The sequence below is a fragment of the Callorhinchus milii genome, unplaced genomic scaffold (genome assembly GCF_018977255.1).
Source record: "Callorhinchus milii isolate IMCB2004 unplaced genomic scaffold, IMCB_Cmil_1.0 Scaffold13, whole genome shotgun sequence".
NCBI classification, from domain to species: domain Eukaryota; kingdom Metazoa; phylum Chordata; class Chondrichthyes; order Chimaeriformes; family Callorhinchidae; genus Callorhinchus; species Callorhinchus milii.
Window position 1 is genome coordinate 15,238,838 of NW_024704754.1, and position 18,206 is coordinate 15,257,043.

The 18,206-nt window shown below is 38.5% G+C and overlaps 1 protein-coding gene across 3 annotated transcripts in view; it reads right to left on the reverse strand.

The window, feature by feature from the left end:
• Positions 1-964: 964 nt before the first annotated feature.
• Positions 965-18,206, reverse strand: part of aff4 (AF4/FMR2 family, member 4) — a 44,924-nt gene continuing 27,682 nt past the window's right edge. For 2 of the 3 annotated variants that reach the window (XM_007891459.2, XM_007891457.2), the window contains 12 exons: positions 16,515-17,429; positions 13,547-13,632; positions 12,388-12,637; positions 11,418-11,515; positions 10,204-10,267; positions 9,342-9,478; positions 8,307-8,381; positions 8,110-8,181; positions 7,192-7,285; positions 7,058-7,101; positions 5,998-6,221; positions 965-5,490 (listed from right to left, as the gene is read on the reverse strand). In XM_007891459.2, coding sequence (XP_007889650.1) covers positions 5,363-5,490; positions 5,998-6,221; positions 7,058-7,101; positions 7,192-7,285; positions 8,110-8,181; positions 8,307-8,381; positions 9,342-9,478; positions 10,204-10,267; positions 11,418-11,515; positions 12,388-12,637; positions 13,547-13,632; positions 16,515-17,429 — 2,187 coding nt within the window. In that variant the 3' untranslated portion in view covers positions 965-5,362. The remainder of the gene's footprint in view (positions 5,491-5,997; positions 6,222-7,057; positions 7,102-7,191; positions 7,286-8,109; positions 8,182-8,306; positions 8,382-9,341; positions 9,479-10,203; positions 10,268-11,417; positions 11,516-12,387; positions 12,638-13,546; positions 13,633-16,514; positions 17,430-18,206) is intronic. The other variant, XM_007891458.2, reaches the window with a different exon arrangement.

Sequence of the window (18,206 nt, forward strand, 5' to 3'; positions counted from 1 at the left end):
TGCCCAAATTGCTGCTGGACTTTCTTATAAAAAAACAGAATTATCATTGTATTAAAAAATGCAACAGCTCACAAAGAACTGATCGCCTTGGGTCATTACCCAACCCCCCCNTGCCGATGTGAAGGGCACTCTGTGAATTTATATTGTGATCGACCTCCGCTTGCCTTGTTGTTATGTCAAAGTCAGTAAAAATTCTATGAAGGCAAATTGGATTAAAAAATTGTTTCAAATTTGCTAAAGTGGAGCATCACTGTAATCCATCCCATACATTACCACCTCCCTGAACACATTTTTAAAATCTTATCAACCAGGTTCGTTCGGGTGGTTTGGAAGTTCAGTCGTAATGTTGTTGGTCGATTGCATTTGATGAATCAGCTTCAAACCCTCCTCTTGTAGCTCTCGCTGTGCTTTCATTACTTTATTACTGCAGTTACTCAGCAATAAGTTCTTCAGTGTGGCTTGCACCTGACCTTGTTTAACACTGAGGTGACTTAGTACTTTTCGCCCACAAAATATAGTCAATTCACTTTACAGTATATTCTGTGAAGCACTTTGAGATGTCTCAACGATGTGATAAGGCGCTATAACAAATGCAAGATTATAATTATAGTAATAAGCCTTCATGATACAACAGGGATTTTAATAATTGAAATTCTAAATACAATTACAACACTGCACGATTGGGAAAAAGTGAACACACACAGAATGAAAAATGAAGCCAGCCACACACTGAATAGCTTGATACGGACGGCAAAATATGGTGGGGTTCGATTTAGCTATGTCTTCTTATGATGATACACTCTGCCAAATCCTGCTATGTAGGCTCACACGTGAAGAGGAAGATAGCCAAAGCTGCTTGGTTGGCAGAAGAGAATAGTACTGGTGAAAATAATTGCTCATTAGTGATTAGAGCAAAGGTTTCACATATATTGGTGTCGATGCATTAAAAAAAAATTAAACGAGCCACTGTTTGGAAAGTTTATTAAAGAAAAAGCTCACTGGAAGTTCACTAAAGTTAACAATTGTGCATTATACAAAGCAAACCTACTTCTTTTCATGACAGAATAATTAACAAGAATCTTGAGTTTTTTTATACACATAGTAAATACGTGAATCCCATTTTCCTTAAAAATATGCAACTTGTGGTTAAAGTTGAAAAATACAGAGCTGAACTGCAACAATCTAGATTTGCTAAAAACATTTTTCCATTATGATGGAAAATATATATTTTTACAGAAGCCCAAAAATCTGGTTATACAATGCTTTACTTGCCATAAACAGATTATTTTACAAATATTTCCCGATTCAATTGCCCCAACATTTAGGAGGCAATCTTGACCCTGCAGCACTCTTCGTAAAGAGCCAAAGTACAGTATATTGCAAAAGATGGCACTATGTTAGAGATTAACCTCACCCACAGCTATAAAAGCTTTCACTTGCTGAGTTAACTAAACCTCTCCATTTGTATAAGCCAATGCAATCAAGTGTTATAAATCATAAGAAAGCAAGTTATTTGGAACACATTTAAACACCATTATAAATTTAAAAAATAGACCATTCCCCTTTTTATTTTAAAAAGGTACCTTTTGTTAAGTAAGATGTGCTAAATTATACAAGCTGTACCAGTATTCAGTAATACAGTTGATAAACAGGGATAACACTGCGTGAACATAAATAGGTCACAGAAAATCCAGGCAACTATGTCGAGGGCATTCAAAAAGTTGCAAAGAACTTTACGAACATCCTGATTTTGAGCAACTTATTGTCTTAGGACTGGTACAATAACCTAAAGCAAACAGCAGAACATGTCGCAATTGATCTAGTGATTGACTGATGTTTTGCACAAGGAAAGCTGTTGTAAAAAGTAAAAACATTTAATTTTCTGAAAGGTATTCAGTACTAAACAAAAATGCCACTTGCAAAATTCAGACAATTTTTGCTGAGGTCTAAACACTGATCAAGATAATGTGACAGGAACACATAGCAAAGGAAACCCACAAGAGGGGGGAGGGGGAAATCACATGCCCAATTTTGATTAAAATCATCACTTCCCTTTTTGATTATTTCTCTGCAACTTGTCATTTTCTGCTATACAAGGTTACTCTGTTTGAATGTTTAATGTGTTTCAATAAACATCTGTAGCTTTAGACTGAAATGAAAGAAAAGTGTAGCTAGTGAGGAGCAAATGATCTCCGGTATATTTTTTGTTCATCTTCAGAATCTGAAAATGAAGATACAAATCATAGGGAGGCATTAAATGGGAACAGCGAGCTAAAAGGTCTACATGACCTAGACATTGTCTACAGTAATAAATACTATAAAATATTATAAGGTCAGTTATTTCTATCAAATAAAACATTTATAATTAGAAATACACGTTACATTAAAACTTTTGATACTTTAAGGGCAGACATCATATCAGACACAAACCTATCATTACACACTTTCAGTATTAACATCACATACATTTATAGTCCCAAGTACGACAACGGTAAAGACTGAAACCATTTTGGAATCTGGCTGGCTGACAAATGTTTGGGAACCTCTCTGGAGATCGCTGTACAGGAAGACTGTGCTAGTTAAGTGGTTCAATGGCTATTTCTTACTCTGGTTGAATACATTACTTTTTTTCCACACAGAGAAGAAAAGTGGAGAATGTAACAACAGATGACTTTTACCAGTATGTTCGGCTGGAACAAGAGTCTCTCTCTCTCTCTCTCACTAGGTGCAGAAGTTGTTTGATCTAACTTTTTCCAAACATTGCTGTCAGTAACAATTCAATGAGATTTTAGCAGTAAGAAATGACAATGAGGTGTGGTAACTGGCAGGGATTACTCTTTTCTAAGCCGTTTTCAAGCAGCTGCGATAAAAGGCCCGTGGAATTCTTGGAATATTTACAAAGAATTGTCAATTGATTTTAAAAATATTTTAATCTTAAAAACACTTCTCGCCTCGTCCGGCTTTTTAAAAAAAAAGCATCTTGCTCTGAACTCACGGGCCTGCCAGTTTTGACCACAAGTAGGCCAGTTTTCTACAAACAGCGAGACAGAAAATTTCCCACTCTTTGTTGTCTGTAGGGGCAGAATTTCGGACGTCCTCTGCTCATGCTGTTCCCCTGAAGCCACTTGTCACCTTGACCACACTCAGCAGAATCTGTTTCCCAATACTTTAAAGCAGCAACAAAAACCATTGAAGCACATCTCCCTTCCTAACTAAAAATATATTGAGTGGTCGACTGTAGACAGAATAACCTCTTCAAAATGTCTTTACCACGGAACACGTTTGCTGGTTAAAGTCTAACCACTATAATGCTAGTCAAGGCACCTGCTGAGCGCTGGGCCTTCCTGTTTACTTGGCAAGTAATTTTGTTTTTTAAAAAACAAACTGTTCAACAGCAAACATTTTGGGAGTCACAAACAAAAAAGAAACTTGCACTACCAATTTCTTCACTCAAACAAAAAAAATTATATTAAATATATTCCCCGCTTTAAGTTGCTGCACTTCTTCCCTGTTTGACTGGCTGCAAATGTTGGAACTCATTTCAATAGTGTTTTACCTCAACCTCCCCGTATATTTCAATTTATTCCAGGGGAATAGTCTGGACCTCCCGCCCTGTAATTTTACACTAGTGCAATCAATTTAAAATAGTGTGGCACGGACATCTGGGGAAAGTGGCCAACATTTACCCCAAAGGCATGATTAGAAATTAAAACACAAACGACACTTTTTTCCCCTCAAAATAAGTAGTTTACACAGCATGACCGCTTGACGTAGCACCATGGCAATCTACTGTAAATATATATCAAGGAGGGGGAATACAGATGTATAAGGCACACCCAATGTGTTTGACGTGGCAGATTCAACCCCCAAAAGAGCTTAACAAAAATACTCAGGAAATGCTAACCTGGTTATACTCGTGAGAGTAATTTAAAAAACGTTTTTGCTAAATCAGTGACATTTAAAGCAGCCGTATATTTTTATAATGCATAATAACTGGAGCTGCATTGGTACTTTTTTCAGATTTTACAACTTAATATATAGGAATTCAATTATTCACATTAAAAAGTCCTTTATACGCCAAGTATTTCATGTCACATCCCAACACTCTTAGAAAAAAAATGCTTAAAACCATCCATAATTTACAAAACCTCCAACCAGCTGTTATACCAGAAACATTTCAGGCACATACAGTCTATGTTACGCAAACAATTACATTTCATTCAGGTCTGCATTGCCCACGGACATTTCACTGTCCAACTTATGTGCAGGTACACCGTAGACTGATTAAGCTGTAGGCCCAGCAGAGTAGAGAAACCAATATATGAAAGCAGCTAAGCTGTGCTGGTGATGGGGAGGCAACGGTGCGATTCATTTGGCTAGCATCGCAGATGAGTTACAACAGCTACAACAGTATAAATGCTGTACATCTCCTGTACAAAGGTGCATGTCTTCTGTACAAATGTTATGCCAGAACCACTTCAGTTATCCAGCACATGGCATTCAATAGCAAATGCAGTGAAGTACCTACATAAATCATAGCCCCAAAGTATCCTCCAATGTGCAGCAATAAAAATCCATTCACAATTCTGTTGCATCAACTGAACTTGAAAGTCACATCAGACTGGGGCAAGGCTGTTAACACAACTACTGTTTTGTATCTACAAGGAACCAGCAGCGCACATTTTTCTACTTTGGTAAATCAAAGTCAACTTCCTAGGTAGATTGCAGCATGCATTCAAGAAACAAATGTAGCTTTGAGCATGCGTTATAAAGTGGGAAGAATTTTCTAATGCAGTCTCTTACAATTGAATTTTAAAAAAAATACCCTGTGTTAATGTCGGATTTGACACAGAAATTGAGTAAGATTCATAGGAAGGAAAACTCCCAATATTATCCTTACAATAAGGACTGGGCACGTAGGGGAATATGACATGGAGTACAGAACCATTATGAAATGTAAGTGCACCTAGATTTCATGCAGTAAACTTGGCTTATTGTTTCTAAGCTGTGATTATTTCATTAGTGTAAATACTGCTGATCATAGTTTACATGATTGGGAGCCTTCATTCTGGGAGAGGCTTGATGAAGCTTTGACGATTGATAGTATTTATGAAGAAATGTAACGAAAGTATTAAAAATTTATGGTCTACGTATTTTATCAGGAAGGTGAGTCACTGGTTTAAAAACGGTTTCATTGGTAATGTAACAGTTCTCATAATTTCTTTTTGTTCTGTAAAACCAGGTCAGGATTTTATGCGCAATTTCTTTAAAAATATATATAGCAACAATGATGTGAAAGATGTTCGAGGCAGTAAGAAAGAGGAAGAGTCTTCGGATCTCCAGTCCAACTTTTCCAAGTTCCTCAAGGTATCAGGCTAGCATCCAAACGAAGCCAATGTAAACCCTGGCGGGTGTAGCGTACCAGCTCAGTCATACTGCTGCTGCTGAATATCAATGGGTGCATCACTTTATCCAACTCAGTAAAAAAGTCTAAAAACAAAGAAGATTTTTGGTAAGTACATGCAACAAAGACATTATTGGACTCATGTCAATTTACTGAAGTTAATAATAATCCTTGAATTGATATAGCGCCTTATCACTCTTCGAAAGGTCTCAGTGCCCTTCGCAGAATATATTGGAGTCAATCGACTGCATATTTTCTGGGTGAAATGCAGTAGCCAATTGCGTACAGCTGTGTCCACAAACAGTTGTGGATTGAGTGAACAAATAATTATTATCCTCGCCAGAAACCCAAAGCAAACAACACTTCTAGCAAGCACAGGATAACGATTGCATTATAGGCAGGCTTGCACTCTACTGAGGCCTTTTATAAACAGAATTGGCCTATACAGGACTAAATTCCCAAAGTGGTAGACTATGAGAATCAAAGTAAAATGATTTCAAAAAACAACCTTACATTCAAAATAAATCGAGAGAACTCATATAAGTAGCATAATACTGTAACGTAACACTGGAAACTGCCTTCAGGTAACCTACCTTTGTTTTCTTTCCCCAGCTGATCAGCTTGGTCCCACACCTCAGTGGCAAACAGGAAATTGGACGTGACTTGGACATAACTAGCTGCCATCTGATGGATCCTTTGTGGAATTGTGACAGAGGCAGAAGAGCTGCTGGAGGAAGAATTCCCCCCAGAGGAATAGTTTCCAGCAGTGCCTGGAGAGAGTTTGGGAGACACAGGAGATGGTGTGCCTGCAGCTTTGCTATCAAGAAGGATTAAAAAAATGTTTAACATACATTCAACGGTAGCAAATTGCAAATCAATCTTCAGTCTCAATCGCCTTTTTATGGGACTGTAATATTTGTTTTGTTCCCAAATGTTCCCTTCTGATTATTCTGGGGTATGGTTTTACAAAGGGTATCAGCAACCCTCAGTAGCTTTTATGAGAGTCTGTAGTGTCAACAAGTGTGTCAACTTCGCTCAGTGGGTAGGACTCTCGCGTATGAGTCAGAACGCTGTGGGTTCAAATCCCATGTCGGGACTTGAACTTACACAGTCTAAATTGGCACTCCAATGCAGTGCTGGGGATGTGCTGCATTGTCAGATGCTGTCCTTTAGATGAGTATAGTGACTACATATTTTACAGTTGAAGCGTGAGCCAATTTGCACACAGCAATGTTCCATAAACAGGCATAAAGTGAATGACCAATTTTATTTGGGGGGATGGTTGGCTAAGACTTTCCCAAATTACTATTTCATTTGGAAAAAGACTCTGTGGGATCTATAACATCCTGTTGAATGGGCAAAGATATCTTGTTTTAATGTCTTATTATCTGAAGGTTGACATTTCTGAAAACACAGCATATCCCCAGCACTGCACTGGAATGTCAGCCTAGATCAAGTTCAAAGTCCTGATAAGGGACTTGAACTCACAACATTCTGACTTGGAATGGGAGTGCTACCAATCGAGCCAGACTGCCACGCATGACAAAACTACACAACTGCTCCACCCAACCATCTCCCCAAAAACTTAATGTTTATCTGTGATTTTGTATAAGATAGAACATATGTTAAAATAATGCACAAAAAGTAAATTACCTGCCCACACCAGGTGACTGAGCCTGAGCACTGTTATAGGAATTCTACAAAATGAAAAACAGTTTTAGGTCACAAAATGGAATGGCTTAGAGCAATCAAGTAAAACAAACTACAACAATAATGATCTGATTTACCTTGAGGTGTTCGGTCAATGTTTTGGAGTATTTTAGTGCACTGTCCTTCTTCAATTTAAACAGCCTCATGTACAAAAGTGACTGACATCGGAGACTACAAACAAGGACATGCATTTGAATTAACAGACATTTCTACATTGTTAACTGAAGAGATTCCTAGACTGAAATTCTGGGTGGTGTCATAGCTAGTGCCTTGGCAACCTTGACCTTCATTGGCATTTCCCCCGAATGAACACCAATCAAAATTTCAGCCAATTTACAGGTTAATCATTGATTGAGATTATGGCAGAAATCAAGCACATAGAACTAGAGGGCATAGTTTAAAATCAGAACTGGGAGGTCCAGAACGAAGATGAGAAAATTTTTTCACAGAGTGTGGCAAGAGTGGAATTCCCTGCCGCAGTCAGTTGTTGGGGCACCAACCACACGCACATTTAAAAAAAAAAGACTGGACACATGGTTAAAGGAGAATAAAGTTGAGCGATATGGGACGAGGAATAGGATTGAGGATAGGCACTTGTGTGCAGCATAAACAGCAGTCGACTGGATGGGGCAAATGGCCTTATTTCAAAGCTATACTGTTACTAAACTATCACTGGAAGATAGAAGGTCCAAAAGAGTGACCTTATTGTACAATACTAATCTATGCAGCGCCTTCCACATCAGAACATCTCAAAACGCAAATAGGTCTTGACGTGTGCTTTGACCGTATTCATATCAGAAGCTGCCATCAACAATTTACGATCAACAATTTCACATGATCACGCAACGTGTGTATATATATATATATATACTGTTGATGTTTTAGATATAAACTGGTTAGTGCAATGGCAATCCATCTATTTCAAAACAAACTTCCTCTGATCAGAAGGAGCTCAAACCTCATTAAGATGACGGTACACAGAAGGCTAAACGTACCACAAGACGGCCAGCTTTTTATCTGCTGCAGTAGCATCAGGTGCCATATGGTTCTTTAACTTCATAGTGTATCTGGAGAGAAGAAAATACAGATGGTGCACTTTTTGGTTTGTGAAACCTACATAATTGTATAAAACCTTGTAACATTATAGAATTTACTTTTTAATAAAATACTGAAGCCTTAAATGTTCTCATACTTTGCAACATCCAGCGACACATTTTGTAAGCACTGAAGTGCTGAGTGGAGGCTGCGAATGCATCTGGTCGTAAAACTGAGTAAGTGAAATAAAAGGCAAAACTAAGTTGCAAAACACGTTAAAAGGGATTAAACAATGTCAGGGAAATCAGATAGAAAATGGTTTATTGGGTTATTTATATTCTAGCAGATACTCAACTCTGAACTAGGTGCTAAAAAAAGTAAATAATAATAATAATCCACGACTGTTTGTGGGACACTCATGTGTGCAATTGGCGGCTGCATTTCGCCCACAAAATGTATAGTCAATTCACTTTACAGTATATTCTGTGAAGCGCTTTGAGACGCCTCGAAGACATGATAACGCACTATATCAAATGCAAGTATTATTATTATTCAAAGTTTAATCCATTAAAAAAAATTCATTGTTTACTGCAATGAAGATACAGTGTAATAAAGTGACCCTGCCCATCGATACCCTAGTAGGTACTTTTGCCACAAAGTAGACTTTGTTTGTTTTGTTACCCAATTTGTCTATCAATTCACTTCCCACTGCACATTACTTGGGGAATGTGGTTGAGTTTTCTTCCACTTGCTAGGCCAAAAATAGGGATGGTGATTTTGAACCATCTCCCTTGGTTGATTTTCTGAGAATACAGTGATGTCTTTCCAGATTAAAACCTATGAGGACCGGTGTGTGGGTGTGTGTGCTTTGATGTACAATAAGAAATGGCTTTTAGAATAAAGGATTATATCTCATCTCTCTGCATCTTTCTCATTGCAAACCAGTGTTATGGTCAGACATGTTGATAGCTGTTGCTCTCAGTGATTTTACTTTGAGAAAGTAGAGATGTAATAGACTAAGTTTAAGTGAGAGAGATAGGAAATGGTTTACTACATTAGAAAAATATAGAACGAAAAGATCACGATACAAGATAGTATATCACTAACCTCTACCCTATCTTTGATATCAATTAGCCCAAATATCATGTTTTTAAGCAGATAATGTATGATCCACAGTCACTGAACCACTTACTTGATAAGTTCTACAGTCTCAGCATACATGGGGAAAGGAGACTTGGCCTCTTGAGAACTTCTTTCCAAAGCATTACCGCACTCAATGAAAGATACGACAGCATCAAGATAATACACTGCTTTTTCAAACCTGTCCGACTAAAAGTGACAAAATTGTAGGGGATCAGCACATAGCTCCAATAACAAACAAATTAAAACTTATGTAAAATAACTTTTTAAAAAAAATTAATATGGGGAGTTAAATATTTAACAAGCGCTTACAGGCACTATTCGCCTAAAGGGCGCTAAAAGTAGTTTAAATGATAGTTTTCCATCATTCTTTGTCTAAATTGCTGAAGAAGCTGACTGGTTTACTGTCACTGTACGGTGATCGCTGATTCTAAGTTGTAAAAGTAACTGATCAATCCCCTTTACTGACATCATTATAGCAACAAAGAGACAGCCCAGATTTCTAGGGTATAAAGGCTTTGTTTCTGAATTTGCTATCATTGTCAGACAGGATGGCTGTATATATAAATAAACCAGGACAATGGATTTCTATTTAAAAAAACAATTAGCAACATGTTGCCCCATTATCTCCTACTGTTCTTCAACTGAAAGTCCACAATGTGATTGTCAACACACTTAATTAAACGGACACAAGTTTATCTGCAACATTCACTGTTCCGATGACTGCTTTACTGGCCCATTGCAAATTTAAAGCAACCTCACATATTTGATTTGAAGTTTGCTAAGCTACCAGCCCTGACATGTGGATCTCAAGCAAATAAATGGGAGCTTTTCATAAAAGAAGTATAAACGATACCAATGCAATACACACAAATGAGTTTTTGTACCAGAAAAAGGCAAATAGTATAACTTACCAGTGCATCTGCATTGTGCTTGAGCTTTTTTGCTTCCTGGAGGTAATGATCAGCTGAATACAACCTAAACGATTAAATAATAAATGTAATCTCCAGGTTTTAAAGAAACATTGTTCTTCACAGGTCAAAACTACAAGTTGGTAGTTAGCAAGTTCACTTTGACAACCATATGCATAACACTACTTGACAACTCTGCAACCAACATTTTTTCTAGACTTTCTAGATTTTAATTTCGTTTTTGAAAACAAAATATTTACATATCTGAATCTGAGCAGCCTACAGTCACAAATGTGTAAGCATTAGTTTCAAGATTCATCCAAAAATAGAATACAATTACATTTTGAATATTTAATTCTGGAATTATGCAGTCACATACAAAGCAGAGATAAAAGGGAGGCAGCTTTCTGAGGATGTGAAACACCTCCATTTTCTCACCACTTCGTCAGACACCTGTGGTGAAGGGAGGCGTGTACCTCCAAACTTTAGCAATGGTCTTCAGTTAGGAAACCCTGTAGACACTTTCCCCACAGACCAACGCTACTGTGAATTAGTGATGTTTCTCACCCCTGTTAAAAATATCTCAATGTTAACAATAGCCATAATGTTGCCTGTGCTGCTGAAATATAGGATGCCTCAAGGCATAGGGCTTTTGGGAATGCCAATTTAACAGCTTGGTGTCCACAACATGCTCTACAATGCAGCACCTACAAAGCTGTTTTTCCATAAACATAACTCTGATGTTGACCCCCATTATCAGTTGAAAATAGTATTTCAGGAGCGGCTGAGTTTATAAACTATACACAAACATTGTGGAGGCAGAATGGAGCATCTAATGTGTATAGATGTACATGAAATGTTGATTCGTTCAAACACCGATTAGATAGTTTTCTTTTAAGAAATAACATTATGGGATATAGTACATGGGTAGTTCGGTACATATATGCATGCGAACGCCAGGAAGGTGGAAGGTGAACGAGATGGATCTTGGTCTTTTTTCATCTAGCATACCTAGATATAGGTTGTTATATGGTGTATTTCTTTAAGGGCAAGAATCTTCTAATTTTCTCTCTTGATTTGTGCTAGGGCTCTTTCTCTCTCTGCTTGTTCCCATTACCAACCAGTTATAGCCTTGCTATAACATTGTCAACAACACTTGAAACTGTACAACACTTCAATTTAGCTCCATTCACACCCAAGCACAAAATTGTACTCACCGATCCTCGAAAGTCAACTTGGGCCTCCTCAACTTCAAACCATCTCCTGATGGTGTTGATGATGGCAGAGCAGAGCTAACAGGGTTTTTTTCTTGCAACTGCAAATTAAAGTTTCAATCAGACTGTGTACAGTTCAGTATTCCTCACTGTAACAGTCAGGCATAAAAAGCACTTTTCATTTTCGTTCCAGTAATTTAATATTTAATTAATACTTTACTGTCCTACGTTAATATTTGATTATTATTTCAACATTCAGGAATGCTGCAAAGAGAGAAAATTGATCTACATTGATGTAGATTTGAGCTGATGTTTGAAAATAACTTTGCAGCCATACAGGAACACTGCTGAGCTGTGTAAATTGTATTCAAGCTTTGCTTTAACGAAATCACTTGTGCAGCATGTTGTAATGTTTACAGAGAATAGACCTAAACAGGAAAAACAGAATACAGCAATATCTACTTCTGATCACCAATAAAAGCTGTATTGTTCTAAAGAACTGTAAGGTGCCATAAAGGAGGTGAGCATTGTGTGGGTGCAGAATGACAACAAGATTGCAACCAACTACGAGACTGCAAGAGTCAAGTACTGTTGATCTTGAAGATTAAATCTCACATGTAAATAAATAATGGTGAGGTTTTGTAGAGAGAACATGTGCAAGTAAGATTAACGAAGAAGAGGGAATCAAAGCATCTTCCTGAGAACAGAAAATTGTCAAGGGACAAAGTATTTATAATTCCTTAGAGTACAATGGAACGAGAAGCACAAATATGAACTCATAACCGTGCTTCCCAACACAGTGAGACATCAATTTCAAACCAGAAACAAGCAGGGTCTCTACAGAAAGGGTTTAAAAATAAACGGTAAGGCTCAATCCCTGTGTGCATCTCCCAGTATCCAGTCAAAGAGTTGCATTTGTTCTCAAAGTGCTAGCAGTATACATAGCTTTTTAAAATCACCAGAGATGACTGACCCGGTTCTCCTTGGGACGCATAGATGCCTTTTCTTCTGTCTTTTTATGCTTGGAAGATGAGGAACTGCTTTTGGCACTGCTGCTGCTTTGCTTGGTGCTACTGCTATTATTGCTCTTTGAGGTGGAGGACTGACTAGCAGTTCTCCTGCGGCTCTGATGTTTGTGCTCTGTCTTGGGAGTCCTTTGCGGAGCAGAGGCAGATGGAGATGGTAGAGATACCTTGTCTCGTTCAGAAGATGGCCTCAAAGAACTGTGAAGGTAGGAATGTAAACTCTTGTTAATATTGAAATGATTCACTCTGATAATGTAAATCGGATTTCCTCCTTCAAATATGTAATGACCCAGTGGAAATATCTGCTACCCAATATTCAACATACCATGCATATTGTTCCGCCAGTGCGACAGTTATAATTCCAGAGTACCCATGGATAAAATCCGCATGATAACAACAACAAAATTACACTTGTTAAGCGCCTTTCACGTCGGGAGGACGTTCCAAGGCACTGGACAGTCAGTGTTATGACCACATAACACTACTGCTATTGGTAACAAAAATCTGGGACTTAAATAGCTCCAAAAGCTCATCGAGTATAAAAACCACATGATACCGCTCTCAGCTTTACAGAGCAGAAAGATCTGGTACCCATTGGAAAATAGCTCATGAATACATTATTCTGGTTCAAACAAAAAGAATGGTCAGTTGGGTAAAAGCACCAAAGGACTGATGTTACCCATAGAACAATACCCCAACTCGAACTGCTGCCTTCAGCAAAGGTTAGTTAAGAGGAAAAACTAGAAAGGAAAAAAAAAATCGGGTAGTAATCTAAATGTCAATCTAAAACAGAAACAACTGTACATCTAAAATAGAAACAAACGTACACCCTTTGCTGCTTGTTCTTACAATCTGCTCCCTTCCAACATCCTCCGGTTCTGACAAAGGTCATTGCCCTGAAATGTTAACTCACCTCCTCTCTTCATAGATGCTGCCTGACCCAGCAACTTCTGTTATGATTTCTGATTTATTTCAGATAATAATATGCAGTATTTTGCCTTATGTTTAACAACTGTACATCCATGAATGTATTTAAAAATTTAATTTAAAAATTATTACTGCATATCCCTCATTAACATTTGTAGGCAGAGGTAGAATATTACTTACTCTTTGCTGCTTGAAGTCTTGTGGCTAGTAATCTTTTCTTCTGCTTTAGGCTTCTTATTTTCACAGCTCTCACTCTCTCCATCATTCTGAACAACACATCACAAAATAATTGCCACCAAACTCTCCCAACTCGTATTAGCTTCGATGTTGCAGCAATTATCATTGCATCAGTAACTACATTAAACGTACATCTCCATTATGAGGTCACATCCACTGGCTTCAAGTGCAATTACACCACAGCCCCCCCTCACAGCAATGGTGTCTTGCATTCAGGAAAAGGAAAACAACCCTGGAAAAAGAAGTTTCTAAACAAAATTGGTTTTATATTTGCTGCTAGGATTTCGTTTCAGATTTTGATCGAACAAGAAACCGACAGTGCACAAGACAGTCTGTGATGCTACTGTACGGTTTGTCATAACACTGAAATGATTTTAAGATAGAATTGGAGCCGGTAACAAGAAAACCCTCACAATACAAGTGAATTTGGTCTTTTACTATAGTAAAAACTGCAGTTCCAAAATGGCTTAAAGGACAGAAAAAAACATAGTTTGAAACAGTCCACTTGTAGACAGTATAAGATGGTATAATGCAGGGGGGGATTATAACATCAGGGCCACTCAGCAACCAGTCCAACTAACACCGTTTAAAGTGATACAAATATATTTACCAGAAAGGCAAATGATTATAATGTGGACAGATAATGATACAAGAGCTTGAAGGAGAAAGCATAACCATTACAAGTAGAGGTGATTAATTCGCCTCTTAGTTGACTGCTACACTTTGAAAAATCTGGAGTCTCTCAGTTATAATCATAATCCTTGGATTTGATGTGGTACCTTATCATGTCTTCGGGACGTCGCAAAGTGCTTCACAGAATATACTGTCAAGGGAATTAACTTTGCATTTTGTGGGCGAAACTCAGCAGCCGAGTGCGCAGTTCCCAGCGCAGACTGCCTCAGCAGTGAATGAAGTATCATTAACTCAACCTGTAGCAAGTTATTCTTTTTCATTCAAGCTCTTGTATTGCAGACGCACTGTTGAATCTACCATCCTGTGAATATCTGTGGGCTCAAATAAAATCCAGTGGGAAAATCACCAAATTAATCTGTCTTCATAATTACAACAGCCTTGGATTGAGACAAGGATTGAGACGGTCAACGAATTGCAAAATTAAGAGCATTTTTTGCACCCACAGACCTGTACCCATCTCTCCAACCCTCTTCCCCCAGGAAAATTACAGAATTTGTCGGCAGCACCACCGGCTTTACCATTTCCATTGATTACGTAAGACCTCTAGTGGCAGAAAATATTATTACAGTCTCAGGTAAGGATTTGAGATTTCACAGGAACCAGCTCGCTTGCCAAATAGACCACGAAAGAGTGACACTGGGTAACTACAAATCCAATAAAGACAAAAATTATTTGAAAAAAAAGTTTGAACACTGAAACGTGACGAGTTCCAGAGCAATGGGATCATCGAATAATAATAACAATCCTTGCATTTCATTATAGCGCCTTATCGCGTCTTCTAGACGTCTCAAAACACTTCACAGAATATACTGTAAAGTGAATTGACTGCATGTTTTGGGCAAAACATGGTAGCCAATTGCACAAGGCAGTGTCCCACAATCAGATGCGGATTAAGTGTCCAAATTATTATTTTTTTTTGAAGGAATTATTCCCCCGGAAAAGCGATCCGCCAAACGACTAACAACCAGGTTCCTTCTTACTGATAGGTAAACAGAGACGTGTGGAGTTAGGAAACTTGCCCAACGTTTCGCCCTGCCGAGAATCCAACCCAGGTCCTCTTGCTTGCGAGGCGAGGGCTCTACCTACTGAGTTACAGGACTCTCCATAACCAGAGTCAAGATCCTGCTAAGGTTGTTCTGAATCAGCATACATCCTTCCTTGAATATCCTTTCCAAGAGATGGCATGGTAAGCCTCCATGGTGATTTGTATGGCTACTTGCCAATCAAAGGAAGATCCTGTACAGGATGGACAGTCCTCTGGCAGGTCTTAGCTCCCACAAAGCCTGACCGAATGGCAATAATTAGGAACCCAAATAATATACAGTCCTCTACGGCTGTCATGTTTCAAAGGAAGAATTTGGATTTGTCCCAAGCTGAAAAGAATGGTTACAAATGTTTGGAAAGAAAATAAAGTATGCAAGGAGAAAACTTAATAAAAGCTCAAACGATCTCTTTCCAAATAAATCAGAAGTTCAAACAGTAATGAGAACATTTGTTTCTGAAATGGAAAAATTTGCAGGGATATGGAGAAACAGCGGGGGAGTGCGACTGATTAGGTAGCTCTTCCAAAGAGCCGCCACATGCACAATGGGTCGAATGGCCTCCTTCTGTGCTGTAATATTCTATAATTCTATTATTTGTGTTGTCTGCCCTGAAGCTTTCTAATGAATTTGCCCACAAAATATACAGTATATTTTGTGAAGCACTTTTGAGACCTCACAATGTCATGATACGACGTAAGGCTTATTATTAAATAAGGGCTTTGAGACAACCTCCTGATGGGAAAGACAGAGAAATATATTGTAAGATCAAACCATTAAGTACATATTCATTTTCATATATTTTGTTGACATAAACCCTTTTGGTCAGTAACGAAGATCAACACTTAGATGTAAAATAATGTACATCTTTGGAAGGCACAAACAGTTTTGGGATTTACCACATTTTTTNGGGACCCCTCTTGATCTATGCAGATATACTACACTTAGAAGACCCACCATCAGGTTCAACTGAGTGGCCCAGTGTTCAAGACAGTGAGTACAGCACACAAGATCCCCAGGTGAATCCACCAACCACATCATCTGAAATAGAAGCACTGCAATTCTATTTGAAATGCCTGCAACAGATGGACCAAGTTCACCCCTCTTGATGCCACCCAATGATGAATATCTTCACGATGAGTAAAAATGTACTCTCAAGCCAACGCAATGTCTCTTACCTTGTGCTTTCTCTTGCCTTTGGTGGTACTTTTTTCAGTTGGTTGTTTTGGAGTGTCTCGCATTCGCCTGTCAGAAGAGACCTCCTTGTCCACTTTAGGCTGCTCAATTTCTTTATGAGGAGATTCAGGTCTCCGGGACAAGAGACTTAAGTCAATTCTAACAATAAGTGAGGTAATGTTGCGATATTTGTCATCAACATCACTCAGTGGTGAAAGGAGTTCCTTCTCTTCCATAGGAGAGAAAATCCTCTGCCTAAAAATGCTGTCTTCTCCATCCATGGAGGATTTATGAACAGGAGTCCTGTTATTCTCTGAATACTTTGGGGTTTGGGATGCGGGAGGGAGGGTCTCGCTTTGCTCAGAATCAGAGGAAGAGGAGTCCGTATCAACATATTCCTTGGATTTTTGGGGGGTTTTACTCGCACTCTTGTTGTGCTTTCTTTTTTCCACAGTCACTCTCGTCGATTTGGATTTTGTGCTAGGCTTTCTGGAACCCTTTGTAGCAGCTTTGTGACGATTGGCAGGAATAGGAGTAGCCCTGTCTGAGGTAGGCTCACTTTCAACTTTCAGCCCTCCTCGTTGCTCCTCAGTTACAGCTGGCCTTTCTGCCTTTTTAGGCTGCTTTTTACCAACCCACTTCCGTTGTGTGCTACCATCACTTTGTGCTGGTGATTTCTGACGGCCTCGGTTTTCAGAACCTTTCTGTGCAGTCCTCGAATCCCTTCCGGATGTGGCTGTGGTCACATCCTTTGATCCACTTGGATCCTCGTAGGCTGCATTTTGGTCTCTGCTTTCTTTCTTGTAGCTCTGCGATGACTGGATATGACTGTCCACAGAAGAAGCTGGGGAAACTTTGTGCGAGTTCCCTTTCAACCAGTTGTCTAGTTGCCACTTACTTGAAGGTGGTCGTTCAGGCTGAACAGAAAAGAGAAATCTAAACTGGTGCTCACAGAATCCAGACACATTTTTTTTTAAAAAATACCGGTAACAAAAACACTAAAAAAAATGTGAAAATGTAGGACGCATTGGCAGCCAATATAACTTTCTTCGGAGAATCTTTAAAAAAATCTAAAGGTTTTATCACGATAACAAAATACAGTAACATCCCTCAGTCCAGCCAATGGAAGCTTTCAGGAGATTGCATTTACCACTTTCCATATCTCGACAGGCATTTATTTTGGAAGTACATCTAAACTGCATTTCTAGCATGAAATCAAGCCTCCATGTCAAAGATGACATCTTTAAAATCACTGAATTAAAGAATTTACATCATCCAGACAGGCGTAGACAGGGAATTGAATGATTTCAACAACTATATATTTACCCTGGCTATGTATGCACAAATTATTACATTGCACACCTTAAGATGTTATTGTTGATACTGCAATTATTCACATGTAGGAGAAACCATACACTACCAAGCTTAAACATTCACTATTCTAACTAAAGTCTGCGTCAGACCTGCTGAAATGTGTTTCTGTAATGAGTGAACATGATGAATTCTGCTGTATTTTACCTGATGTAATTTTCATTTTTCAGAACAAAATCTATACTGTGACAAAGTCAGATGTCTAACAACACAAACACTAAATGCTTTACCCTCCTAGCACAAATGAACACTTAGGATTGGGAGTGGCAAATTCAGGCTCATAAAGCTTTTTTTCTAACCAAAACCATAGGTGAAAACACAGG